General features: G+C 40.0%; 1 protein-coding gene across 4 annotated transcripts in view; it reads left to right on the top strand.

Moving 5' to 3' along the window:
- The first annotated feature begins 3,386 nt into the window (after positions 1-3,386).
- Positions 3,387-25,355, top strand: part of LOC121673370 (sodium leak channel non-selective protein-like) — an 85,646-nt gene continuing 63,677 nt past the window's right edge. The window contains exons 1-5 of one of the 4 annotated variants that reach the window (XM_042046632.1): positions 3,387-3,810; positions 4,625-5,067; positions 5,550-5,659; positions 14,511-14,657; positions 16,992-17,174. In XM_042046632.1, coding sequence (XP_041902566.1) covers positions 14,550-14,657; positions 16,992-17,174 — 291 coding nt within the window. In that variant the 5' untranslated portion in view covers positions 3,387-3,810; positions 4,625-5,067; positions 5,550-5,659; positions 14,511-14,549. Of the gene's footprint in view, positions 3,811-4,144; positions 4,270-4,624; positions 5,068-5,549; positions 5,660-14,510; positions 14,658-16,991; positions 17,175-25,355 lie in introns of those variants that run through there. The other 3 variants (XM_042046630.1, XM_042046633.1, XM_042046631.1) reach the window with 3 other exon arrangements.

Raw genomic sequence — 25,355 nt, 5'->3', positions numbered from 1 at the left:
GACACTCAAGAATGACAGTTTTTAACCCATCCCAATCAAAGTTACTCATGAACGTTAACTGAGTTTCTCTTGCTGTCATTAGTCTGATGTTGCTGTGTGACCATTTCTGTTATGGTTACACACTTCTGAGTGAAACTACCACTAGCCAGAGACATAAAGAGCAGACAGGTGGAAACAAACTGGGCTGCTCAGCTCATCTGATTCACATGGGACTCCAGTAATATCGAGGTGCTTCTCAGCATGAGTAGAGAAGGACTTGAGACTATAGGAGAACTTTGTGGTAAACACCATTAAGATGACTAAGGACTTGGACACTGAGGCTAAAGAGCAACAGGAAGAAATTTAGCAGGTTTTGACTTGTATCCTATGCCAAAATGATTAAATCTTCCTTTGGGTCTGAGGTTTAATTCTGAATTGCTAAATGATATTTTGTGACCTTTTTTAAAAGCTCAAGCATAATTTCAAAATGAATATTTCATGAATTCTTTTAGTCATTACAGACTATCTGAAATCTGATCAAGCACTGCGTTCTTGCATAAGTGGTAAATCAAATTCCAACAATGGCAATCTCAATAAGCTCAGCTCCTTGGGATGTTTTCAAAATTTGTTTACGTTACTCTTCATCCTTAAGAGATGCTATGAGAAAGTAAGGACAAGTGAGCAAATAAAGTTCAAATAAATTCAGAAGTAAAACCAGGGCTTGAGGGCTGTCCAAATTCTGTAAGGGAACATGTAAAATAAATAGATGTTTTGAATTCCCCTTTTTTTCAGGACTTACTGAGTGAGCAGGTCTAGGAAACTTTGGTTTGTTAATTACCTTTTATCCAGGAAGATCTTACTGTGTTTGTAGATCATGTTACAGAAATTAAAGTTATAGGTAAGGTTGAGAATTCTCCCCTTGAATTCTCCATACAAATCTTCTGGAATTTTCCAAAATTTTCTTTGGAATGGACATTTTGCCACGGCCAATTTCAAACATGTTGAAGTTTGAAGGATGAATAAGGAAATTCCTTTATCTGGTCTTGATTTGTAGAGATTAGAGGTAAATCTTTACTAAGAAATCTCTTTCCTTTTGACCTATTTAACATTACCATCAAGTAACATTGTAAGATTAACTCCCAAATTCTGTCCTTATATATATGTTTATGGCTTGTTTCTTAGGTCAGTGTGAATTTTCTAAATCAGAATTAAAACAGACTTCAGCCTTAAATATTAAACATTGTTACAGACTTTAAAGGACTAATAGGCTCTTTGCAAAATTATCTTAGCAATTTTACAGATACCCAAGTTTTCCATTTTACCCTCACACATCTGCTATACGCCACTTGAATTCTAAAATGTTCATAATTGCTTTTCACGTGCCAGGTCTGAAAGTAAATTTGTGGTCAAATAGCAGAGAAGAAAGCCCAAGAAAGGGCTTTTTCTTGCCAACAGGAGACCTCCAACATCTGCACAATTCTATGAATGGAAGACTCCGGTTTTGCCTTTACACAGGCAGGTACATCAAGGTATCAAAGGCTTCTTCCAGCACTAGCATCATCTGATGCAAGTTGTGCTCACAGATAGGCTGTCAAAGAGATTTCAGTCTTCTGCTGAAAGTGTGGTCCCCATTAGCAGCTTGTGGTTCACAGAGGAAGGGCAGGTAGTAACAATATGCTACCAAATAAGACACCAGGTAAAAGGAGAAGTGCGAAATACATAATACGTATTCTATAACACAAACCACATGTAAGGAAATTAATTCCCTCTTTTTGGGAACTTATTAAACAGTATCTAAGTTACTGTAGCAAATTTTAAACCCCCCTCCAACACATGACAGGTGCTAATATATGAATTCAGTGGCAGGCCACCAAGGTGGTTGGAGCTGGAGCACTCGCTCCATGAGGAGAGGCTGAAGGAGCTCAGCTTTTTCAGCCTGGAGGAGAGATGGCTTTGGGGGCACCTAGGAGCAGTATGCCAGGCTCTGTGACGAAGCTGTCAAGCGGACAAAGCTGGGCTATTCCCAAGTGTGCATTGCAGGAGGAGAGACAGCAGACTAGGGAGGGTCAAAGTGCATGTCAGGAAAAAATCTTTCAGCATGAGGACAGTCCAGTACTGAAACAGGCTTACCAGGGAGGCTGTGCAGTCTCTGTCTTGGGAGGTTTTCAAGACCAACCGGATAAAGCCCTAAGCAAGCTGGTGTGATCTCATCTCTGAGCCTGGTTTCAGCAGACCAGTCAGACCAGATGGCCTCCTGAGGTCCCTTCCAACTGGAAAATTGTTCTATCGAGAATTATTTTCCAGAGGCCAGTATATCCATAGAAAAAATGCCACACAAAGTCACATCTGCTGGCAAAGGTTGATTTCTTTTGTTTAGATATAGCTGCAACATTTCACTGTTTGCAACTGTCAGTTTTCATTTATGAGATGCTATCACCAACAGCATAATGCTGCCTAGCAACTTATTCCAAGTAATGAAATGTAAGTGGGGAGGAAAAGACAAAATGGGAAGAGTATTATTTGTCAGCACATTTATTCTTAAATTGTTTTGCTTTTCAAATTTTTTCTCATGAAACATCAGCTGACTGTTACCAAAAACTGCAAACACTAAAATTAGGTGCTTAAATTTACTGGAATTGCTAATGCTGGTAATACATGTAAGTAGTGCTGGCAGGACTGCATCTGTAATCCTGAGGCCAGCTCCCTAACTGGCTTATTAGTTTTGGTTGCCAGCATCAAATAGATATAATTTAAAGGAGCCTAATACAATTTATGCCATACACTTTCCTTCAGCTTTCTGGGGTATTTTGCTAAGGGCTTTGTCTTCTGAATCCTATTCCGTATCTTTACCATCTCCAGAAAGTTATAGGCTCACATTATTCCCCATGATCCAGTTTCATTTAAACATAAATTGTACACAACTTTACTATTTTTTTTCTTTGTTCAAGAAGATAAAAATACAGATTGGAACATGTCAACTTGATTTACAGAAACAATTTTCCAAGTATTTCTTTTTTTGTCTAATTGTGATATCTCTTTCAAAGAGTCATTTAGGCTGGAAAAGACCTCTGAGATAATCTAGCCCAACAAGGGAGACTATTTAATGAATTTATTTTGCTGTGGAGCTCAAGACTGTGCTTTTACATGGCTCATCAGTAACCTGAAAATTAACCAGGCCACCCAGCTGATGCCACCAGTGAAGTAGGGCAAAGAGGTGCACCAGTAGTAGAAGAAGCCCTAAGATGTACAAATAGGGGTTCTTACCAAAATAAATTATCTATCCTAGCACTTTAAGAGCATAATGAAAAGCAAAAACAAACCCCCAAACCAACCAACAAAAAAAAAAAAGCTGAAGCGCAAACTAAAGCCCTACAAAATTGCCGCAGCAAGTGGCGCGTCCGCCCGCGCTGCTGTTGGCAGAGGGGCAGTGCGGGCTTCGTCCCGAGCCGGGCAACGCTCCTGTGTTTCGGGGCTCAGCGAGCTCAGTTCCAAGCCGCTGTGGGGGTGTTTTGCGTGACGGGACTGCCGTGGGCATCACCCCCGGCTGCGGGGCCGCTAAGCCACCTCTCTTCCCAGCCGGATTCTTGAGCAAGGCGGGGGTCTATTTGTTCCGAGGCGCCCGTGCGCGGTCGGCACCATCTCCTCCGCACCTGCTTCCTCCCCGCCCGCCCCCGCCGCCGTTGCCGAGAGACTGAGCGCGGCCGCCGCCGGGCGGGCCCCGCCGCCCCGATCCATCGCGGGGAGGGCGGCGTGCGAGGCTGGCACAGCACCGCGACACCCGCACAGCCGCGGGGGCCGCTCCCGACCGCGCCATGAAGGGAGATGCTGGCGGTAGGTCGGAGGCGGCGGACGCGGCTGGCTCTCGGAGCGCGGTGGGGGCCCGCGCCTCCCCGCTCCCCTCCCCGGCCCCTCGGTGCCCGCGGCCGCCGCGGCTGTGCCGGGAACGCTGGCGGCTCCCGGGGAAGGGACGGGCGCGGCGAGAGGCCCGCCTGGCTCCGCGGCAGGGGGAAGGGGCGGCGGCGCCCTCCGCATCGCCCGCCCCGGCCGTCCTTCCCCCGCGGTGGGAGGGGGCGCACCGGGCCGGCCGCCGTCGGCCTTCCCCCGCGCCCCGCGACCCTCCGCAGCCCTCGTCAGTGAGGCAGAGCGGGCCGTGGGGCGAGCAGGCCTCTTCGGGGGGCACTCGTTTCATCGGGTGGTTGTGGATGGGGACGGGGGTCACCGTGGAGAGCTCCCTCCCTGAGGGGAGCGTTCGGCTGGTTCGCATGGGCTGCGGGCTTGGCGTGGTTGGAGGTAGCGATGTACCCAGGCCTGGGCTAAATCTCTTTAACGTGCGGTGTCAGGGGTTCGTTCATCGAGAGAGAGATGCTTAATATTCTTTTGTTGTTGACATCTATTTATTTTAGTACTCCAGTAAAATCAGAGACATATTTCTAGAAAGGATCAAGGTTTCTGATGGCCTTAACGTGCAAACATGGCTTTTAAGTCAGCTATGATTTGGGAGGCTAACCATTATTGCATTCAGGCAAATATTTACACAGAGAAAACACTAACTAATTGCTGTTTGAGTATTTTGTGTTTGTCTTAAGCATCGTCAGTTTCCTGATTCATTTCGTTGTCCCCTTTTTGTTTTCATTTCCTTCCCCAGCAGCCCCTTTCCACCTGCCCTCTGAGCGATCAACAGAGAAATGATATATATTAACAATTAACTATGCTCTGCTGCATGAATCACAAAGCCAAAGTTTCTTAACTTCACATTTCTTTGAGTTGGTCTCTCTGGCTGCTAGAAGACTCCAGTGCTCTTCAAGAATATGCATATACCTTTGCAGACTTCTAGGAGCAGTTGGACTTGTTTTCATTTGTTTTCTTTTTTCATTTTACCGTTTGAGCTTAGTAACTTTCAAAACTGTAACAATCAGCATGTCATTTTTGCTTTAGTCTTCTTGTTTGGTGCATCTGTTTTATTTTAATCTGAAATGTGGTCCATCACAGTTCATTCCCATTTAAACTATACCACCTGGAAATATGACTTACTCTGATTTGACTTATTTCCAGCTCTAGGACACTGCTGGTACCATGAGGACTGTATAGGTCTGTATGGCATTCATCGAAACCTAAGTATTGAGTCAAAGACATTTTGCAACTTAAACCTTCACAGTAGGAGATGAATACTATCACACTATGTTGTAGGGGGTAATGGGCTACTGGATCTAGCCCTGGAAGACTTCTACCAATGAGAATGTCTTCTTGAGGCATGAGTAGCTCATGATGAGATAGAACCAATACTTCTGGGGATTTGGGTTTCCTACACACCTGCCTAGGTATTTAAGAGTTCAGTCTGTTACAAATAAGATTTCTGATGTGCTTGTGAATAAACTAGAAGTGCTGCATTCAAAAATTATTTTTACTGTGCTACTGATAGAATGCTTCCATGGTTGGATTTCCCATAGACTTTGAGCATGAAATCTTTTGGAGATAAAGAGCAAAGTCAGCCTAATATGGGTGTTACAAGTTGAATCATATTTTCTTTCCCTTTCAACATTTCTCTGTTCTCCCTTTCATTACCTTCATAGGACCTTTTATTTAAATTGAAGTTTCCTGGATTGGTTAAGTACTGATAAATGCCTTGCTTTGAGAAGTACCAGTCCTAGACTACAGTTGCAAATTGTCTTGGTTCTACTAGGTAATTTCTTTTTCCTTTCTTTATTTTCTACGATATTTTCATCTTTTATCTCTCTCTCTTTTTTTCCCCCCTCCACGGTGAGGATAATCAAGTAGTGAAACAAGTTGCTCAAAAAACCTCCTTTGTTGGAGGTTTTCAAGATCAGACTGGAGTAACCTGAGTAAACTGCAATAGCCTGGGCTGTCACGCTTGAGCACAAGATACGACTGCAGACTTTCTGAGATTATAGAATCATAGAATGGTTTGGGTTAGAAGGAACCTTAAAGATCGTTTAGTTCCAACCCCACTGCTGTGGGCAGGGACACCTTCCACTAGACAAGATTGCTCAAAGCCTCATCCATCATGGCCTTTGAATACTGACAGGGATGGGACATCCACAACTTCTCCGGGAAACCTGTTCCCGTGCCTCACCATCCTCACAGTAAAGAGTTTCTTTCTAGTATTTAATCTAAACTTGCCCTCCTTTATCTTGAGGTCATTCCCCCTTGTCCTGTCACTACATGTCCTTGTGAAAAGTCTCTCCCCAGGGACTGTAGGTACTGGAAAGCTGCTCTAAGGTTGCCATGGAGCCTTCTCTTCTCCAGGCTGAACAGCTCCAAGTCCCTCAGCCTGTCTTCATAGCGAAGTGCTCCAGCCCATCTCTGTGGCCTCCCTGGACTTGTTCCAACAGATCAATGTCTTTCTTGTGTTGCAGGCCTTGGAGCTGGGCCCCCTGGAGAACTCAGGTGGGGTCTCATGAGAGTAGAGTTGAGGTCCTTCCAACCTGAACTGGCTTATGATTCTGTGAACTCAGTTTTCCTTTTTTTTTTTTTTTTACTTCATTCCAAAATAAAGCCTTTGGGTACAGTACCTACAGTACCAGAGGTTATGGCTGCAACTTCTAGGACCTGCCCTGCAGTAAGGGCACATCAATTAATTTGTTTTAAAGGAAAGATAAGAGGATAAAAAAGAAAAAGTACTAATTCTGTTTTCAGGACTTCAAGTTTAAAATCTATAGGCATTAACTTTTTTGCTGGCAATTTCTTAAAGGATAGAAAAGGAAGAATTTGGGAAGGGAAGATGATCTAGAATATTTCAATTTTTTCAATAATTATTTTAGCAAAAATTGTAACAAGTCTAAAAGAATATAATTGCTGTTTATTTTAATTTTTATGTATTTAAGTTGTGAAAAGATGGGTATACAAGGTTCTAGGCACACTAGTATATAATTAATGATACAACAAAATACCAGAAACATTAAAATAATCACTTAAGCAGGCATGCTGCCAGCTGTCTGCCTACAGAGAAGCTCCTTTCCACCCCTGTATCATTCTGGGAAGGATACCCTCATTCCTTCCTTTAAAACCCGGAAAAATTGATCCACAGTACTCAGAGCGTGTTACTGAATGTGGGGTATTACAGAGAGAAGATGGGTTGCTCCCTGAATCCACTCAAACAATGACCTGGTACTGCCTGTCCCCCTACTTTCCCGAAGGAGTAAACACAATTTCCACCTGTACATGGGTTAGGCTGCAAAAGCAAGTTCCAGAACACTGCTCTGTTTTTTTCCAGCATGATTCTTACTAGGGATGTTGCTGCATGTCTTTGTCAGGAATGGGCTCTGACATTTTTTTGTATAGACTACATTGCAGTTGACCTATCTTAGGTCAGCAAATGGTGGGTAGGTGGCCCACAGTCAAAGTGAACTTTCAAAATAAACTAGTTGTTAAACTGTGCTATGTATTCCTAAAGGAAATACAGTGCCACTGGTGTTTTCTCTGTAATTACTGTGCATTCAGTGGCCATCAGTAAATTTTAGTGTTTTATCAGCCATTCTGACAGCATAATTGTAGGACTTGGAAAGCTGTCATGTTCACCGGTCATTCCAACAACCAGCCTGTTGGGGAGAGATGGAGGGTGCTCACCAGTCTTGTGCCTTGGTTTCCACTGAAAAGCAAAAGCTGGCTACTTGTACAGGGAACTAGCTGCTTCATGCTTGGATGTGTTCCTGCTTTGGGATACATAGGGACCTGGGACTTTGGAATGTGAGAGGGTACCTTCTTTTTACTACATAAGTTGCTTTGGAGTACCTGTATCTCTGTTTTGTATGTTAAACAGGTGTAGTGGTATGTGACATGGTGTGGTCTAAAAGTATCATTTGAAAAATCATCTTCAGTTGTTCTGGCTTTTTTTTTTACTCAACCAAATCTCTTAATTAAAAAAATGTGGAAAAGCTAAGCAATTCTATTTAAAATTAAAAAGTTCCATTTGTGGCTGCATCATGGCACCATGTACATGCATGTGTAGTTTCTTCAAAATTGTATATTCCAGATATTAGAAGGGTTATAGTAAAAAGAACAAGATTATGTGACAGTAGCAGTAGACTGTATGTCTGACTCACAAGAGATCTGCCTTTGTATGCAATGAGATATTTGATTCTGCTTGCTGAGTATTATTTTGGCTACATTTGAGAGGAAGAATTTATGTAAGAAATAAATACTGTAAGAGCATTGTCCTTAGTCAATAATAAGGCAAGACACTGGAAGTGCATTGCGAGCAAAGAGCTAAAGTCTGAACACCTGTCTGTTTTGAGACTAGATATTCTTATATTTGCAGCCTCAAGCAATTGTTAAACCTTTCCCAGCATAATTATGAACCCTAGTCCTGGTATCTTTGGCCTGGGATCCTGTTAGTAAGTACAAGATATCATCAGTTGTTCTTTCCTACCTGTATCTAAATTATTTGAAAATGTGAATGTACCTGATTTTTAGAATGTTTCCTTCAGTGTACCTTCGTTGTGAGGAACCAGCTTTGTTTTTAATAAATACTAAAGTTTGGTCAGTTATTAGCGGTATATCATGCTTAAATAAAAAAGAGATCTTTCAGAACATTTCAGAACATTTCATCAGATACAATGATACCACAGAGAGATAAAAAGAACTGAAATAAGTCTTAACTTGAAATTAGTTATGAGTTAATAAAGGTAGCATGTGCCATGTGATTGTATCCACTGGAATTCTGTCTTACTTTAGAAGTAAAATAAATATATCTATACTATTGCGTGTGCAACTTGCTCACGTCAAATTTTTGCTACATGAAAACAAATACTGAAATGCCATTTAGCTGTACAGGGGTGGAAGAATGCGTGGATGGAGGGAGCAGGCAATACATAAATAGCGTCAGTTTGCAAAGAAGGAAAGGAGAAAGCTGTGAGATGAAAGAATGGGAAGTTATATTTTTGCTATAACCATGTAATGCATGCTACAGTTAAGAGCAATCAGTTTCTTTAAGGTAGCCTGTACTTTGGGGCTTTTTTAATGTGTAGTATGGAAATGGGGTTTTGTCATCATGCTGTATCTTACGGGTATTCACATCATCTTTCTGTCACCCATTTTAGCTCTCACATTTGTAATTATTGTCTTGAAGTGTATGTGCCACTTTCTGTGTCCCTGGTCTGGGAAATGTTGGAAGAGGAGTTGACATTTTCAAAGGAGAATTGAAGAGAGTGCTAGTAGGTGGTCTGCCTTGGGAGGACCTTCAGGCAGTACTCATATGATCTCAGGTGACAAAGTCAATAGGCAGCAGGAGAAAAGTATGTTGGAAGCCAGGCATTGCTGATTCCAAGGATTTGTCTGATTTTTGAACTCTTTCCATAAGTTGTAGGTAGGAATATCTGCTTTATTTTCCTGTTTATATTTCTGTGAAGTCATTTTTCAGCTGCCTTTTTTATCAGCCAGAGCCTTTATAAGCATGTTTCCCTGACTTTGTGATAGAGATCTTTTGAGCAGATTATGCTATATACAGTGAGCTTGCTTTATAAACGAGACTCAGATTTCTCAGCTTTTGATGTTGTGGAGGATAAGCTACTTTTTAAAATTTGTATTTTGATTTTTTTAGGAACTGCATATTTCCATCAGAAGGAGTGTCTTGCTCTTAGTGGGAATATTGCAAACTGGTTTATACCTTCTTCAGATCATTTTTTCCCAAGTGCACAATGGGTCTTATGTTCACCCCAACCATTGTGCTGGCATGCTTTCATTTCAGCAGAAGCTGCAAATTTAGTGGGTGGGGGTGGTTTAGAAAGTGTAGAGGTTGCAGAACATGCCTGCAAATTCAGAGATAGAAAGGAAGAGAAAAGGCTGGCCTAATGGATCTGGAGGGGCTCAGAGTATGAGTAATTTTCTGTTTAGTTTTATTCCTTTTAATTTGCCTTTGCTTCTAAAAATAAGAGAAATTTAAAAGCAAAGACATTACTTTGCTCCCTGAAAAGGTTCACCTGCAATGTGAATTTTCATTGCTACTATAAAGAAAGTACTCCAAAGAAATATGAAGTGGTTGTAGCCCCAAAACTCCATTATATTTTCCTGTCTGAAAGCCCTGCACCCAGTATGTCTTAAAAGCACAGCAGCTAGAACTACATCCTAGGGAATGTATTAAGCCTTTCACATTAATAACAGGTTGTGATCAAAGAAAGAGCTAATGACGTGTGTCGGAATCAATGCGGGAGCTGCAGGGGTGGATTTGTATCAGGGTTAGGGAGGACTGCATCCCCCCCTTTAGCACAGCTTGGTGCGCCGCTCACTGCGTGTCACATGCTGCAAGGAGTTCGTGCACAGCTCCCCTTCTCTTCATCCTCCAGCTGGTTCTTCCCTGAAGAAACAAGTGCAAAAGGAATTAGTAGTCCAAGGGTTAAAATTCTGTACATAAATACCAGAGTCCCAAAACTGCAGCACACGGAAAAGCGTGTGTATTCCCTGGTAAACTAAAAGTAGTGAGAACAACAAAAAAAGTTGCATAAAAGCTTGAAAGCAACTATGCTGTATTTTGAATAATCTTGCTGAAGACCATTTCCAGAATATTATTGGCTTGTCATCTTCATTCTGAATTTTTTGTGTGCATTTCTGGTCATTTCAAGTAGAGAAGTAAACAAGCTGATTCTTATATTCCATAACATTTCCTCCCTTCCATTTGGTTTATATACATGGAGATTTGTTTATTCAAGGCTTCCTCTTAAAAATAAGAATTCTAATCTCTTCAGTCACAACACTGATTAGCTCAGTTGATCAGAGCATGGTGCTAGTAATGCCAAGGTTGTGGGTTTGATATCCGTATGAGCCATTCACTTAAGAGTTGGGCTTGATGGTCCTTCTGGGTCCCTCAGAATATTCTGTGATTTCTGTGATCTAAGTATGTGAACTGAATCCGTTATGGATATTTATTATGAACATCTAAAGTTCATGTTATTTTCTGTGCCTGGACCAGTCAAAAAATTACTTGAACAAACAAACAAAGAGGAACTGGGTAAAAGGATAAGTGGGAATTTCATTAGAAGGATATGGCTAATCTTCCTACACATCAGATATATAAATAGGCAATTCTCAGAAAAGCATAAAAACAACAGTCTTTCTAAAAGAGCATTGATAATAATTTGCTTTCTTCCCCAAATGGACATAGTATTTTATTTAGACCACCATTTATTTAAAAAAAAAATTAGTAGTGCCTAAAAAAAAAATCAGTGTTTCAAATCCTGAACTTTTTCTCATAATTATTGATTGTGCTTATCTTACTAATTCTGTTTATTTCTACATCTTTTCTTAAAAGCTTACTAGGAGGACAGTAATAGCAATTACCAGAACTAGTAAACATAAAATTATTATTTTGTTAATTCACTGATTTGCTTTTAAGTAACAGTTTCCCAAAGAACATACTTAAAATAAACATTTTAGGCAGTGGATTTTTTTCCTAAGGGTTTGGGAAATGCAGTTCCCAGGGCATTGCAGTAACTTCTTATCACTATGCTAAATGTAAGATTTTAAGGTTTCATGACCTCAGAAAGCACACCAGCATCTCTGAGACTTGAAGCATTTCTGGTTGTGCTTAAGTAGAGAAAAAAGGTCAATACATTAGGCTGAGAAATTGTTACGATCCGGTTTAAACCCAGGAAAGCAAAGCAAGCTAAGTTTCTGAGCATAAGCCGGAAAGAACTTAGAAGGTTCAAAATATTCCCAGAAGCGAGATTAAAACCAAACGAGGTTAGATGTTGATGCCAAAAAATGGATGTATTTTATTTAATAGTAAAAGAGGCAAAGAGAAGGGAAGAGAAAAGAAAGAGAGAAAGAAATGGAAAAAAGAAGTGTGCATGGGGGGTGGGGGAACAGGGAGACATGACAGGGGTTAGGTGGAAGCAATCACCCATCCGAGGGTCCCAATGATGTCTCGTAGCTCCCCTGCATTTGGTCTGCTGGTGGTGAGGGTCCCCCATCGCTGCCGTGGCCACGCTGCCACACCCCACCACAGCACACACCAGAGAGTGCAGAATCCCGTGGATTAATAGACACTGCGGGCCAGGTGGGAACGCCCACGTGTCTCCCCTTGCAGGGGCTGGCTTGACACTGTCCCTTGCAACACAGAGGGTCTGTTGCATCATCTCTGGTGTTCTGGTGCAGGGTCTGGGGACTCCTTTGAGGGGGGCCCCTGTGATGGGCCATGTCACCCCTTTCTGCTGTGGATAAGCTTCTCCCCCCAGTGAGGACCCCTCAGCTGGGCTCCTCTGCACAGTGGAGGATGGGCAGTCACTGCACCTCTGACCACAGGCTTTTCCCAGATACCCAAAGCCTCTCCTCCCTCCACCCCTTGGTGCGAGGGTCTGTGGGAGCCTGGCAGCTGATAGCCCTGGGGCTGTGGTCTCCACCTTGGAGGTGTTAAGCCTGTGCTCTGTGAATGTCCCCAGCCCTGAGTTGTTACTTTATCTTATCTTCATCAGTGAGCAGCAGTGTAAGGCCTCAGTCAGGGCCCCCATTCAGGGTGCCATAGTCTTCTTTGCAGCTTTTGTAATACAGTTTTAAAAGTCCTTCAAGAAAATGTTTAAGTCATAAATTATAGTATTTCAGTCTCTGACAGAAATAAATAAGAGAAAGTGGAAAAAGAATGCTAAAGAGAAGGAAGAAGTCAATTCAGTTAGAAGACAGAATTGAGAGCATGAAGCTTGAGCATGAACGTGAGAGCATACAATCTCTGTGAATACTGTTTCAGTCTTCATTTGTTAGAGAAGGGTTATTAATATATAATATCCATTTCCAGTATTTGCATGTTTTTAGTGACAGCTTACCAGTTTCACTTGTACTAAGGTTGCTGTGAATGACCACTTAAAATGAATATAGGTGTCAGAAATTGTCCCTTATTTTGTGCCTTTATATGATTTCTGTTTGTTTTAAAAAATCAGTTATTGCATAATGTCAGCTCCTCCAGCTGGGCACATTAGTACAAGACCTCAGCCCTGTTACTGTGTGGTTTGTACAAAGACCAGTGGTTCAGACTTGGTTTTACAGAGACAGGAACTGACCTCTTGAATCTGAAAGAGAATACAGAGGAGGGGTAGACTTTGAGGGATTTGGAATAAGATTAAGGGTTTACGTTTGCCATAAAAGCTAAAAGAAGAGACAGACAAGGATGCATGCATAGTGTTTGGACATGAAGCAGCAGCCCATGGGATTGAAAAGGCCAGCTGAGACCAAGCACATGGGCACTTCTGCAGTCCTGAGACCACTGTTGCCTCCAGCTAATCGAGGACAGTGTTTCCTCCATGCATTCATGTTGCAGTTGTCATTGTGATACTTGAGGCTGTAATGACCAGGGCTTGTAGTGACAGGACAAAGGAGCAACAGATTTAAACTGGAAAAGGGAAGATTTACATTGGACATAAGGAAGAAATTCTTAACAATGAAGGTGGTGAGACACAAGAACAGACTGTTCAGAGAAGTTGTGGTTGCCCTATCATTGAAAAGTGTATGGGACTTTCACCTGATCTAGTGAAAGATGTCCCTGCCCATGGCAGGGGAGTTGAATTAAATATTTTCAAAGGTTTCTTTGAATTCAAAGCGTTCTATGATTCTTATACTTGTTTTGATACACTTTTGTTTGTCACAAGGCAGTGTCACCTGCGAACAGCACTTGGTCCAGACTAAAGGTCCAGAACAAGGTCTCAAGATCTTGCTTTCTTCCTCCCTCTCACTTGGCTGAAAAAAAAATCTCTAAGGAGTTGTATTTCATGAACAATAGAATTGTACTTCACGGGCAGACAGCTACTTCCCAGGAGAGTGTATCTTCCTCATCTGTTTGGATTTGTTTAGACTCTGGGATCCATGAATTGTGTCTGTGGGAAAGTCAATACTAAGATCTAACTCACCTTTCTGCTCTCTTGGTGTGTCCCCTAGCTGTGGCTCACATGGCTGAGCATACAGAAGGCTCAGTCACTGCCCCCCATGCAGGAATATCCAGACTCAGCCTGACCTTGTGAAAGTGACACATTTTCCTCCATCCTTCCATGTGCCAACACATGCCCCACAGACAGACAGCTGTCTGGCTGTTGGATAAATAATTGTTAACATTAAAAAAAAGTATTAGAAAAATGTGTTAATAGTAGTATATAGCAAAAAGGCTCTTCTGATTTCAGTAAATAACATCTACTGGCTGCTTAACATCACCTGTTTGCCTTTGGCATGTTGGGATTTATCTTAGCCTAGTGTAATAAATGGAAATGTCACCATTTCATTAAATGGCTCCAGGTCAAATCCATCCAATGATTACTCAGTGTTGAAGTTCATAGCAATAGCATTCTTTGCATATTGGAACAAATTTTCTGTCAGCATTGCTAAGTTTCTGGTAATTGTCTGTGTTGCATACCTTTGTATAATTTTTTTGTAAACTAACAAGAGTCATGTCAGTGATTTATATATAGTAAAATCAATATCCTATTAGTAAGTACAAAAGTATGCATGAAAACAAAATGCTCTAGGTTATTTATAAAACAATTCAAAATGCATCGTAAAACTGTTTAAGTGAATTAATGTTTTCTGGGTTTTTTTTCACCAAGGAGGTTTCATGATTATAGATAAGAGAAGTTAACTTCAGGATGCTCAAAAGGAAACAGAGTTCAAGGGTGGAAGCCCAGCCAGTTACAGATTTTGGTCCCGATGAATCCTTGTCAGACAATGCAGATATTCTATGGATTAACAAACCAGTAGGTATCTCTTTATGTAATTACTATTTTAAGTTAAATGTAACTTGTATTGTTGAAATATGACTTCCACAAAAAATTCTGAATTAGGTACTAGTCAGAAACAAATTTTGGATTATAGTTGCTAGTGTACCAGTTAATTTTTTGAAAAATGTCAAAGACTAAATAAAATTGTTTCTTTTGGCTGTTGCAAAATTATGGGATGATTAAGCAGTGTGTTCCCACCAGTCCATCTGATTGATTCATTTAAAACAGCCATCCTTTCAATGTCTCCTGTTCCTAAAATGTTTGTTGAAATTAAAAGTTCATAAAATGAGCTTTTGAAAAGGATGTTAAAAGGAGCTTTTCATTGTTCAAGTGGTAGACAGCAGTAAGCATTTTTGACTTTCAAATATCTCCTTTTACAATATCTATGAATGTAAAAGTGTATTTTGGTTGTTAATTTTGAAGTACAGCTCTCGTTTTTCTGGTGTCATTTAACCTAAAACCTGCCCCGAGAAAAGAAGAGGTGTAAAAGTGTCTGGCAACTTGAAACTGGGGAAAGTTACATTAGGAGTGGAGTTATTAATAGACTGTACAGTATAAAGAAAATGTCTTTACCATGTAAATATAGTTATGATTATTGAATTTATTTATATATGAATAATAATTATTATTTATTAATGCAGTGAGCATGCATCCAGGATTCCTATATTGTGAATGATTTCTGGTTTTGTAGAGAAGGCATTTTCATATTTCTCTTACTGTATAAATTTTTTACTTTTTAATAGCAGAAAGTAAAATATGCTGAAATAATACCTGTTGTTAGCATTGCACTCATTTAAGGGAACCATCATCTCATTTGCAGTAAGGATGCCAGATGCCCTCAGCTTTGCTGCTGAGTTTTAACACCTAAAACTATTTAGCATGAATTAATATATGGATGTTGTCTTGTAAATGATTTAAGTAGATTGTTTATATTGGCTGCTGTAATAAACTCAAAATGTCATTGCAGAAATATTTGATGGGTTATTTGCCTACATTTCTCATCACACAATGCACAAGGAATTTATTTTATTGAATAATTTTTTTCTTGTCGTGCTGATGGACTAGTTGTATATTGCTTAGTGTTTGTAGTACTGACAATTTACTGTGGAAGAGAATGGGGTTTATATCAGCCACACTTTAATACCTACGTTAATTTTTTCAGTTGAAACAAGGTTCAAAACAAAGTGGATGTTAAAGGGACATTAGAGATCATTCATCAGGTGGCTTCTGCTTCCAAATTATTAATCTGGGCTCAGAGTATGCAAATGATAGAGCTATTCAATTTGGGTCAAATATCATTGTAGTTAAGTGAGTGAACAGTGAATATTAAATTCGGTAGCTGTTCTTAAGTCTTCTGGATATCAAAAGGTCTGAGATACACTGTAAATGAGTGTAGAATTTTTCCCCAGACGAACAATTTTGATAAATATACTTCAGTGGTTTTTGTTTAAAGATTTTTTTTCTTGCTGAAGTATCTTTTCCTTTTTGTTTTGATAAGTACAACTTTACCAACTATGATTCATTATATTTGTCTAGCTTCAAGATGTTTCAATGATTTTTTGATTTAAAATAAAAAAATCCAACCCTAAACCTCTGTATTGATATGTTGTGCTTTTTTGTTACACCTCCCTCTCTGACTGGCAGTAAGGAGTGGGACTGAGTCCTAAGTAGTAATAGAAATGAACTGTTCTCCTATAGCAACAAAACTTGATTGGAACAAAAATGAATCCTGAAAGAAGTAGCTGTCTGTGACATAGTCTCTTTTATATTTATTCTTTTTATATTATTATTTTCATAACTGGAAGGATGGTTTTAATCCTGTGCCTCTCACTTAGTTTTTTGAATTGTGAATTTATTTTAAAATAATTTCTTCTAAGTGTTGAGCTAAAATTTTCCACAGATATTTTATTTAATCTATCCACCCAATTTATAACTTCAACTAATTCTACTTATTGTCTGCCCATAAATGTGATGACTTGTCATTTGAAAAGAAATTGAATTACAAATGCCACAAAATAGAAATTATGGAATCCTAGTTCTCAGTTTCGTGGCTCTTAATTCTTGGTTTCTGAATTATACAACCTCACAAATTAACTAATAAAATTATATATGGGTCTATATATGTATAAGTAATTTAGGAGTGCTTGTTTTTGGTTGAAGATCTTTTGTATGTGGATCGTGATGTAAAAGGACACAGACGTGTGTTTACAAAAGAGTGCCAGATAAGTTATGGAGGCTGAATATTTGAGGTGTTTTTGAACATCAAAGCAATCTTGCAATATCTTGTGTTCGGTTTTTGTTTTTTTCCAGTGGGTACACTCTTTACTACGAATTTGTGCCATCATCAGTGTTATTTCTGTATGTATGAACACTCCAAAGACCTTCGAGCATTATCCACCTCTCCAGTATGTTACATTTGCTCTTGATACTCTGTTGATGTTTCTTTACACTGCAGAGATGATAGCAAAAATGCATATCCGTGGGATAGTTAAGGTAAGCATTTAAACAGTATTCTCTGTGTGCTCCAAGTGATCTGAATGTATGCTAATGACATTTGGTATTTTTTTTTAACTTGCTCTTCTTGCTATGATTGTTTTTATCTGCAGGCAACATCATGGTGTATAAACTGAAAAGACAGATGGATAAGGATGTAGCTTTACTGCATATTTAATCCCCCCAAAATATAATGCAAACATTCATAATAAAGGTTTTCTAGAAAGAAACAGATAGTTTCTTTTTATTACTATAAAGAATGAAAGGAAAATTAAGCCATATACACATTAGCAAGAGTATTTTGTAAATGTCTATTGGTCCATATATGGACTTAGAATTTTGATTTCGTTTCCTATGGCTGGATGTGTTGTTGTATGGTTACTTAAATAAGAGCATGAGTCTTATGGTGAGCTAGTAGAAAAAGTGATCTTGCTTTGAATTTTTTTACCTTGATATAGTCCATGTTGGTAAACAAAATGCTTCTCTTATATATGTCTGCTGTTGTTGCTGGGTTAATTTGTGTAAGCGGATTTGAGGCTGCAGAACTGTGAAATATTTTAGTAAATGTTATTTGGTACCATTGTTTCTAGTCTTCTGCAAAAAGATACAAATTCAGCTTTCATGTAGAAAATCCATATGCAGACCTTACTGGCAATGCAATTATATCACTACTGCACATAATAGATAATCAGTGTGTTATGTTATACTTGCTTTTAACTCCTTAAATAAAGGTCTGGTGACTCCAGCCATCTGATGTTGTACTTAAGCTCTTGAATTTTTTCTGAGTTTGCAGATAGCAAACAAAAAACCCAAGCTACTGTGTCATCATACTTAATGAATATTAATAGCAGAAGTTGAATTGTCATTAATATTAATATTTAGAAAGTTACTGAAATAAGATGATTCTCAGAAAATCTTCATGGGCTGTATAAAGCCAAAGTAATCCTTTGTGCAGTGCTACCTGTGCTCTCTTATTCAGAGGTGTCCATTAAGAAAGTGAAGATGTGGACACAGGATTATGCGTGAGGAATTAGTGACCATCATGTACATTTGAACAGTGTGGGGATAAAAAGTTACTGTTACAACCAGTACAGCCTTTGCAGAGAAAAGGAAATGTAGATATTAATGCAGAGAGAGAAGGAAGTCTGGCCAACAGTGTGACTTTTGTACAAGGCTTGATTTCTGAGCTTTTGAGTATGCAAATACCAACTTCACTGTCAGTCAACACCTAGGGGCTATAAAAGATATGCTGCTGCATAGCCTACTGTCTTTACTGGGTTGTTTAAATTTCTGGATTTGTGCGAAAAGAATATTAAGGACTGCCATTGTCCTTATGGGGGACTTCAACTTGCCAGAAATTACCTGGGAGCATCACATAGCTGGTACAACCTGGGCCAGAAGATTCTTAAAAACCCTGGGTGACAACTTTATGGAACAAGCCCCAAGGGAGGTGACTCAGAAAGGTGCCCTCCTTGATCTACAGCTTGTCAACAGAGTCGATGTCATGAGTGAAGTGGAGATTGGTGGCCATCTTGGCGAAAGTTTAAAATCTTTGTTGACAGGAGGAAAAGTATCAGCAAAACCTCAGCTCTGGACATGAGAAGAGCAGACTTCAGGCTGTTCATGGAATTAGTAAGTAAGGTTCCCTGGGGAAATTTTTTTGCAGATACTGGGGCCCATCAGTGCTGGTCACTTTTTAATCATCATCTCCTAAGGGCACAGGAGAAGGCAATTCCCAAATGTCAGAAGTCAAGCAGAAGAGGCAGAAGGCCAGCTTGACTGAACAGAAGTCTTCTCTTGGAAATAAGGCAAAAAAGAAAGATGTATGCCCAGTGGAAGCAAGATCAGGTGACATGGGAAGATGGGAAGATGCTGCTTGCCATTGTAGGAAGAGAACTCATGGGGCTAAGCTCATCTGGAGTTAAACCTGCCAGAACTGTGGGGGATGATATAAAGAGTTTTTTCAAGTATATTAATGGGAATAAGCAGTGTAAGAATAACGTCAGCCCTTAACAGGATGAGAATGGTCACCTTACAAACAGGGACATGGACAAGGCAGAGGTGTTTAACACATTTTTTGCCTCTGTGTTCAGCATGGATAATGGACCAAGGGGATCTCAGCTTTTGAACTGGAGGACCTTGACTGCAGGAATGATCAACTCCCAGTTGGCCCTGAAAATGTGCAGGATCTGCTGCTTCAGCTGGATTCCTACAAATCTATGGGGCCTGATGGGATATATCCAAAAATCCTCAAAGAGCTGCTGATGTCACCACAAAACCTCTCTCAATTTTTGAGTGGTCTTGGTAATCTGGAGATGTCCCAGCTGTCTGGAAGCTGGAGAACATTGTCCCAGTTTTCAATAAGGGCAAGAGGGAGCACCCCAGAAACTACAGGCCTGTCAATCTCACTTGAGTGTCTGGTAAAGTTATGGAGAAGATTATTCTGGGAGGTATTGAAAAACACCTGAAAGACAATGCCAGCATGGCTTCATGAGGGGAAAGTCCTGCTTATCAAATCTGATTTCCTTTTATGACAAGGTAACCCACCTAGTTGATAAAGGGAAGGCAGTGGATGTAATCATTTTGGATTTCAGTAAAGCTTTCAATACTGTCTCTCACAGGATCCTTCTGGACAAAAGGTCCAGTACACAGCTGGACAAACAGATCATGTGATAGGTGAACAACTGTCTCATGAGTCAGGCACAAATGGTTACAGTGAACGGGGTGACATCAGACTGGGGACCTGTGACTGGTGGGGTTCCGCAGGGCTCCATCCTTACCCCTGTGCTCTTCAACATCTTCATAAATGACTTGGACACAGGACTGGAAGGGATACTGAGCAAGTTCACAGGCACTACAAAACTGGGAGGAGCTGTTGACTCCCTCAAAGGCAGGGAGGCCCTGCAGAGAGACCTTGACAAATCAGAGGGCTGGGCAATCACCAACCGTATGAAGTTCAACAAGCGAAAAGTGCTGGATTCTGCACCTGGGATTGGGCAAGCCTGGATGTATGGACAGACTGGGGAGTGAGATGCTGGAAAGCAGTGCCATGGAAGGGGACCTGGGAGTCCAGGTCTACAGAAAGCCAAATATGAGTCAGCAGTTTTGAGTGCCACAATATAGGAAAGATATTAAACTATCAGGGTGTCCAAAGGTGGTGAAGGGCCTTTTGGTATGAGGAGTGGCTGAGGTCACCTGGTGTGCTCAGCCTGGAGGAGACTGAGGGAAGACCTCATTGCAGTTACAACTTCTTCATGAGGGGAGGAGGAGGGGCAGGCACTGATCTCTTCTCTCTGGTGACCAGCGACAGGTCCCAAGGGAATGACCTGAAGTGGTGTCAGGGGTGGCTTAGGTTGGATATTATCACCCAGAGGGTGGCTGGGCACTGGAACAGCCTCCCCAGGGAAGTGGTGACAGCACCAGCCTGACAGAGTTCAAGAAGTATTTGGACAATGCTCTCAGGCACAGGGTGTGACTCTTGGGGCCGTTCTGTACAGGGTTGGGAATTGGACTCAATGATCCTTATGGGTCCCTTCCAACTCAGCTTATTCTGTGATTCTGGGATGGAATGGAATGGAATGGAATGGAATGGAATAGAATAGAATAGAATAGAATAGAATAGAATAGAATAGAATTAGTTTGAAGGGACCATTGGAGGGGAACTACAACCATAATCTAGTCCAACTGCCTGACCGATTCAGCGCTGACCAAAACTTAAAGTGTTTTACTAAGTACATTGTCCAAATGCCTCTTAAACACAGGGTTTGGAAATCAACCACCTCTCTAGGAAGTCTGTTCCAGTGTTTAACCACCCTCTATATGCTTCCTAATTACCAGTCACTTCTGTGACACAGTTTTGAACCATTCCCACACGTCGTATCACAAGGTACCAGGGAAGTCAGCACCTCATTCTCCACTTCCCCCCTTCAGGAAGCTGTAGAGAGCAACGAGGTTACCCCTCAGCCTCCTTTTCTCTGGACTCGACAGACCTGGAGTCCTTAGCTGCTCTGCACAGGGTGAACTTATCTCTGATTGTCATACGATGAGCTTGTCTTTGAAGCATGTCTGATGAGTCTGGGCACACAGAATTAATAGCTGTCTGGAGCTGGTCCCATTGCCTCGATTCATTTTATACATGCATAGATAACAACACAGATTGTTTCTTTCACGCACTGACGTTTTGCTCTTCATTTATCTGATAAAAATACAGTAAAATAGATTAGACATAACCACTGTTACTCAAAGATAGTTTAAGCAGAAAATGGCTGCATTTATCATTATTTTAACAGCTGAGGATTTGCTTAAAACTTAATGTCTTGTAGCATTCATCAGTGAATATAATTACACTGAAATGAAGTGCCTTCTTTGGTGCCATTCAAGGAATCATAGAATAACTTAGATGTAAGGGACCTCCAGAGGTCATCTGGTCTGATCTGCTGCCCAAAGCTGGTCCAGTTAGGTAACATTGCCCATGGCTTGTGTTGTCCAGATGATTCTCAGACTCCTCCAAGGATGAAGATTCCACAAGCTCTCTAAACAGCCTATTCCAGTGCTTGACCAACCTTATGCAAAAAATCTTTCTCCTAATGGCTAATCAAAATTTTCCATGTTTCTTTCAATGCTGTTCAATGAATAATCCTTTTTAGTGAAGTATTTGACTTATTCTTTGGATTATTGATTCTAGGGAAAATATTAGTTTAATATTATAGTTTTTCCAAGAACATATTGATCCATGGGCTGCCAAAGATAGTGACAAATGAAGTAAATAAGGCACTGTTTAGAAACCTATTGGCATTTATTAAAGATGTTTGTATATGAAACATTTTTATATAAGGCAGTTCATTACTGAAGTCTCCTAATTTAAATGCATTCAAGACTTTTAGTGAGTGTAGTACCAATGAATGCACTGCCATATGGTTCTAATGAATTTTACCATGAATCAGTATTTCTGTAAATGCTTTAGGAATTGAAATGCTAATAAACCTTTGAACCATGACTAATGCAAAATTACAGTCCAGCAAGAAACCTAATTTATGGAGAAGTTAGGCACCATTCACTAAAGTCCCAATTAATAACAATGCAAGTATAGAGCTAAGAAGGTTTTGAAAATGTTAAGTCATGTCTAATTAACACCTTCTGAGGACAAATGAAAAATACACTTCATTTGATTTCAAGGGGTTTTTAGGAAAGAACAGTACTTTCTAAACTGCTAGCCTTTTGTCTGTAAAATGTTTCCCTTTTCCCTGGGTAAACTAAGTGACAAAAGAAACCAATGCCTCCATCCAAGAGTTTGTTGTCCCAGAAGGAAATGTTGCCATGGGTGATGTGTCTTTTATTATTCATGTTTCCTTCTGTGTTATTGTTGCTGTGTTAGTAAAATCTATCCAAAATTTGGGCTGCCCATGCAGCTATTGTCACGTCATGAACAAGTGAACTAATACTATTAATACATCTGTCTTTACTTTGAAACTTGTATCTGAAAGAATTAAATTCAGACTGTAATTTCATACTGATTAAGATACCTTATAAACATTCTAGGACAGTCTGCCTAATGTTGTCTGCATTGTATATGTATGTAGTGGCTGCATTGTATAAAATACATGTACAAGCAGTAAGAATTTGGAGTGGTTTGTGAAGTTTTATATGAGACAGAGACAGAATTAAAGCAAATCTGTTTCTTACGACATATGCTTGCATTCTAAACAATAATCTTATATATTGAATTAAAAAAAAATCTATATTGAAGAATGATGGCTTGTGATAGTAAATGTAATAAAAAATGTAATCAATTCAGTGCATAGTTAAAGCTTACTGAATTCATTTTGACATTGGTATTTTCATGATCTTTTCAGTTTAGAATTCCACTTCCTTTGATTGATCCTAGATTTGTTCTCATGCTCTTTAGTTCCCAGAATGTAAACAGGGTTCAGTGACTCTTTGGTTCTGATTCCTGTCATGTTTCATGCTCCTTGGTCAGAAAGAGCTTTGCAAGAATCAGTTGCATCAAGGAAGTATTGTCTGTCAAATGAAAGCAGATCAATCTCCTTCACTTTATCATCAATAAAATTTAAAGTGCTCTCCAAATTACATGCAGTTTATGTCTACTGCATAACTTACTGATTGATTGGCAGGCTTCTGAGAGCACCATGAAGCAACTACTCTTTGGGTCTGTCAAAATAGTTCATGAGTCAACCTGGAACTGAACTGACAAGTCTTTCGGTCCCTCAGAATCGAAGCTCTCATTGATGTGCCCACTCATATGTCACTTAAGAGCATGACTGTATGTGCTTGACACAAGTCTGTTCACTGAAGGAAAGTTTCCAAAATTATCTCCTCCTTGAAAAAGGAGGTGGGATGGAATTGGAGAAATGAAGGGTGACTCTCAAGCCTAAAACAGATGTGATATTAGATGAACATCAGACTTCTCAAAGAAAGAGGGCATCCTAACTGTGACAGAAGGACTTTATTTCGTTTAGTCAGTGGGATGAAAAAATACCTTCTGCTTTCTAATAATGCATCTTCTGAAGGTAATCTCACATGGGTATGATCAAGGTAAGGATACCTTACTTTAAAGGCATCTTTTACCTTTATTAGAAGTATTTACTTTTGGCTTTTGTGTGGGGAGATAGAGAAATATTTCAGGTAAATTGTATTAGGCACAGTTGCACTGGTGACATTATATATAATAAAATAACCAAAGAGGAAAATGTGCCAAAACTATAACAAAAAGGAATCAAGTAACAGTTATCTCAGATGATAATTCAGCCTTTAGGGAATTAAAGATGAATGGATATAGTTTCATTCCATAGACACTGTGAAGGTATATGAAATTTTCTTCATTAGACTGCATCCTCCTTGCAGCTTCTCATCACTGTTACGATGGTATGAGAGAACCTACGCCAAAATCATGTTGTGAAAAGAAGGCATGGTTTATCCTACTCCTACATTGTAAAAAAAACATGAGAGTTCCTTCTCCTGTCTGTTAAAAAAGCCACTTTGACACATAATGCTGAAAATGAGAATGTTTTTTTATACAGCATAAACACTGCACTAAATTCAATAGAAGTATCTCTTTTTTTTCTCTGTGCAGTTGTGACACATGTCAACTAACAAAGGAGATTGCAAAAAGTCATAGGTAATGGTCCTTAACATTTTCCCCATTGTTAAATCAATTACATTCACAGCAAAACTTTTGTACTAACTGAAGTAGTTGTGAGTGGATTTGTCAGAGTCTTATTTCCGTAGCACTGTGTGCTCTTCACTGACTTCAGTACTCCTGCAAGGGGCAGAAGTGAATGGTTGCACCAATAGCTTTCTGCGTTCTTGGTGAATTCAGGCAGGAACTGAAACTATGCTTCATCTTCTACCAACACAGTCACAAATAGATGGGATCAGTTTCACCCGCTTCTATCTAGTAGTAAAGACAACAAATTACTTAGTTAACTGAAATCAGTCTCTTCCAGCATGTCAGGTTATTACCGCAGGCCTGGTTCCTACGGTATATCACCGTGTCCCGCAGCCATAGGGAGGAGGAGGAGAGAAGATCCAACAGGCAGGAATTGTGCAGCCAAGATTGATTTATTTAATTATTTTACAAACTCTTGTATAGACTTTTTTCTTCATAGTCTAATTGGACAAAGGACCAGCCACCCCTTGGGGGTGATTGGCCAAAATCCTAAAACATCCATTATAAAAATATTTTCTACTATACCATAAACAAGACTTTTCAAGGTTGCAGGTGGCTTGGTTGTTTACATTCCCTGCTACCTCTTCTGTGAGAGAGAAAAGTCTCTCACGGACTTAGAAAATAACAAGAAAATCCTCGCTAACAGCATTTTTGTACCTACATCAGGTGTTTCCAGGCAGCATTTGTCCTGTTCAGAGAGAACATTTTCCTCGTCATTTCCTCATCATTTTTCTGATAGGTGCTTTGGTTGCTGTAGTTGCTGTCTGTCTGCTCAAGAGGAGAGAACTGGGAATGGAGCTTGCAAAAAATAGATTTTTAGACTTAAAATAGGCAAAAAACTCCAATATTCATCAGCACTAATTTGAGGGACTGCAGTTGTCTGCAATTAGTTGTTTGTGTCTAAAGTAGACTCTTTCAAAGGATAATTTATTTGGTCTTTTTTTTTCATTGACTGAAAGGGAAGTTTAAAGTACACAGGCTAACACCTCACCAGC

Source organism: Corvus kubaryi, unplaced genomic scaffold (assembly GCF_017639235.1).
Source record: "Corvus kubaryi isolate FWS band 111438036 unplaced genomic scaffold, C.kubaryi_AGA036_p1.0 65367, whole genome shotgun sequence".
Lineage (NCBI taxonomy): Eukaryota > Metazoa > Chordata > Aves > Passeriformes > Corvidae > Corvus > Corvus kubaryi.
This window is presented reverse-complemented; position numbering and strand designations above follow the sequence as displayed.